Here is a 3869-nt window from a genome sequence, read left to right on the forward strand (position 1 = left end):
TGTTGTTGTCGTAGTTGTTGTTGTTGTTGTTGTTGTTGTTGTTGTTGTTGTTGTTGTTGTTGTTGTTGTTGTTGTTGTTGTTGTTGTTGTTGTTGTTGTTGTTGTTGTTGTTGTTGTTGTTGTTGTTGTTGTTGTTGTTGTTGTTGTTGTTGTTGTTGTTGTTGTTGTTGTTGTTGTTGTTGTTGTTGTTGTTGTTGTTGTTGTTGTTGTTGTTGTTGTTGTTGTTGTTGTTGTTGTTGTTGTTGTTGTTGTTGTTGTTGGAGACGTAAGACAGTTGGGAGACTGTTTTACGCTTAAGTCGCCTCTTGGAGCTTCCCACTCCAAGGGGGATGTGCACATTAATGGCTTGAGTTACGAAGGGACTCGTGTGGTTGAGGCATGACGTCTGGCAGGGGATCCGGTTGGCTTCTTAACCCGGTACGTCAAGGCGTGTCCTGGTACCTGTTTGTGGTTGTTGGTATGTCTGGGCGTGTTCCGGTACCAGCGTGGTTGTTGGTATGTTTAGGCGTGTCCCGGTACCGTGGTGGTGATGGTGGTGTGTTGGTACCCCATTTACATTAGTAGTCATATTACATGTTCACACTTGAGTCGTGTCACCTTTTATTTGTTTATTGAAACTGACGTTAGTTGTGTCTGTGTCTCTGTCACCTGTCTCTTTTGGGGTGGCCTGTGTTGATCCATATGATGTCCTTTGGTCATATGGGGAGCAGGTTAGGCACAAGTTGTTTGGGATATTACGCTGGAGACGGGACGAGCTTGATGAGCCACGAGACGAGTGTAGTTAGCTAGATGAGAATAGTAGCCGTGAGTTGTATTTTATTCATTAGTTAATGGTTTGTAATCACTAAACTTGTCATTTATAATAAATGTTTCTTTATTGTATCTCTGACTCACCGCCCCGGGAAACCGAGAAGGTAACATCTCCCAATTACCTTGGCTGGATAAGAAGGGGGTGTTACAGAGTACCACCCCGGATATTTTAGTAAATGATGACGATAGGGTATTATAAGAACTTTTATTTAACAATCTTTTTATAATTTAGGCCCTATTCTTTCTGGCTTATTTTCACTCACTTGATTACTCAAATTTCATTCTATTCGATTCATTCGACTTTCGATTCATTCACTTATTATTTAGTTTAGTTCGGCTCGATTCGATTCGGCTAAATTTCTATTATTCAATTCGGCTCGGCTCGGCTCTATTCAATTCAATTCACTTTCGGCTCGGCTCCATTGATTCAAAGCTCCACTAAATTCAGTCCATTTCAATTTTGCACATCTTGAACTTACTATTTTTATTAATATTTTTAATATTATTTATTATTATTTATTATTATTATTATTATTATTATTATTATTATTATTATTATTATTATTATTATTATTATTATTATTATTATTATTATCATTCATTTATTATTAATTAATCATCCTCATTATTGTTATCATTTTGAATATTATAGTTATTAAAATCAATAATATTCATATTAATAAAATTAATACTATTACTAATATTATTATTAATATGAATACTTATATTAATTATTAATAATATTATTAATAAGATTGTTAATTTTAATATTACTATTATTAATACCTAATTATTTTTTCATATACGAACTTTACTCTTTCACATACACCTTTTTATAAACGTTCTTTTTTGTACCATTTTCACCTAAAACTGAACCAAATGGACTCTTGAATCAATATTTGTCCTTAAAACTTAATTTAATTGCTCAAATGACTTAACACTTACAAGATGGATTCTAATTTATCAAATAATAAATTAATTTACTTGTTTATCAATTATTAATATTATTTGTTGAGTTTTAATTAATCAATCAAATTTTATTTGTTTGTTAAAGGTGAAATTAGGGTCTGTCGATTTTTATTCATCTACCTAATTAAATTAGGATTGTTGTTGCTTCGTGGTGGCTACCTAATCACTTAAATTAGGATGATACATGGCTAGACTTTGAACAACAATCTAGCAAATCGGTGCTCTATTATTTCACTTAATAAAATTGATGGTGTACTACGGTTCATGGTGGCTACCTAGTTAATCGCTCAATTTAGTATAATTACTAGTATTAATATTATTATTTGTAATATTATTCTTCTTCTTATAGTAGTTGTAGTAGTAGTAGTAGTAGTAGTAGTAGTAGTAATAATAATAATAATAATAATAATAATAATAATAATAATAATAATAATAATAATAATAATAATAATAATAATAATAATAATAATAATAATAATAAATAATAATAATAATACCCGTCATGAGGAAAGAGAGCTTCATCTCTCTGCGATTAAGCGAAACCCAGAAAATCCCTAAATCCCTACACTTTTGATCTTTCGCTTGTCTTCTGCTCATGGCACGACCTCGTGGAAGAGGAAGAGGACGCCCTGCTCATGTTCCCCCTATTACAGAAGCTCCGTCGACGGATTGTGAAGCCAACTCAGGTGAAATCCCTAGATCCCCAATTGTTTTCAACAGTTTAATTAATGATGTTGGGTCTAGCCATAGTCGACCCAATACGTTTAAAGCGGCTCTTAGCTCCTTTAAAGCATCAGGCGATACTTTGTTTGATGATATTGAACCATCTTTGGAAGTCCCCAACCCTGAATTTCCCCTTTTGGAAAATCCGACAGTGGAAAAATCCCAGCCCCCGACCACTGATTCTAATGGCTCTGATATCCCTAAAAGTTGGACTACTGTCGCTAAAGCGAAGGCTGGCATGAGCTTACACTTCTGTGAGCAGAGTGCGGCCTCTACTGAGATAGATATTTGTGAAGACGACATTGAGGGTGAACTCCAATACTGGAAATACACTCTCATGGGTAATGTCTTAGGAGCCAAGCCTACTACTACCCAAATGCATACCTTTGTGGCTAAGCATTGGAACCATGTATCCCTCCCAACTGTTCAATATTTTAGAAGGGGGTGGTTCTCTTTCCGCTTTCCCTCCCAAACGGATATGGATGAAGTTCTCAAAGGTGGACCATGGTCAATGGGAAACAACTCTATGGTGCTTAAGCAATGGTCACCGACCTTCACTAAAGAGATGGACAAAATCTCTGTTGTCCCTATTTGGATTCTTTTCCCAGACCTTGATCCCCTCCTCTGGTCTGATATTGTCCTCAGCAAGCTTGCCAACAAAGTGGGAAAACCAATGTATGCTGACATGACCACTACCACCAAAGCCCGACTCTCTTTTGCTAGAGTTTTAGTGGAAGCTGACCTTTCAACGGAGTTACCTGAGAATGTCATTTTGAATACCCCCTTCCATGGACAGATCAATCAGCAAATAGTGTATGAATGGAGGCCTTACTATTGTGTTTGCTGCGGGAAAATGGGGCATACTGATAATTTTTGTAAGCTTAACAAGGCAAAACAGGCCGCTAAGGAAGTGTGGCGGCCCTAAACCGCCCCTCCACCTTTGCACGCCGTTGCCCGGCCTCCAAATGACTCCACCACTGCCCTCTTCACTCCTGTTAAGAGTCCTAGGCAACGTCAGGCCACTCATGGAACCTCATCTACACCATTGAAGGAAACTGAGGCTCCTGTCCTTGTCACGAATAGCTTTTCCCTGCTCATTGAACATGATGATTCTTTTGGAGAACTTGATGATGATACCTTAGGATTAGTGGAGAATGTAGATCCTCTACCCCCTGATAGAAATGAAGATTGCGACCTGGAACATTAGAGGCTTCAATGATAGCCTCAAGCATGCTGCGATAAAAAAGTTTTTGCTACTCCATAGAGTGGATATTTTTGGGTTACTTGAAACTCATGTGAAGGACCACAAAGAAACCTCTATTATGAAGAATTTTCCTAACTATGAAATTATTAGTAACAAGATTCGT

The 3869-nt window shown here is 36.8% G+C and overlaps 1 protein-coding gene across 1 annotated transcript; it reads left to right on the top strand.

Moving 5' to 3' along the window:
* The first annotated feature begins 2374 nt into the window (after positions 1–2374).
* On the top strand, positions 2375–3427 carry LOC141620058 (uncharacterized). Its single transcript, XM_074437027.1, has one exon. The coding sequence runs from the start codon at positions 2375–2377 to the stop codon at positions 3425–3427; it is 1053 nt and encodes a 350-aa protein (XP_074293128.1).
* The last annotated feature ends 442 nt before the right edge of the window (positions 3428–3869 follow it).

This window comes from Silene latifolia, chromosome X (assembly GCF_048544455.1).
Source record: "Silene latifolia isolate original U9 population chromosome X, ASM4854445v1, whole genome shotgun sequence".
Classification (NCBI taxonomy): Eukaryota; Viridiplantae; Streptophyta; class Magnoliopsida; order Caryophyllales; family Caryophyllaceae; genus Silene; species Silene latifolia.

What these genes read in the sequence shown, in the direction of transcription:
- LOC141620058 (XM_074437027.1), top strand. Translation starts at nt 2,375, where the DNA reads ATGGCACGACCTCGTGGAAGAGGAAGAGGACGCCCTGCTCATGTTCCC.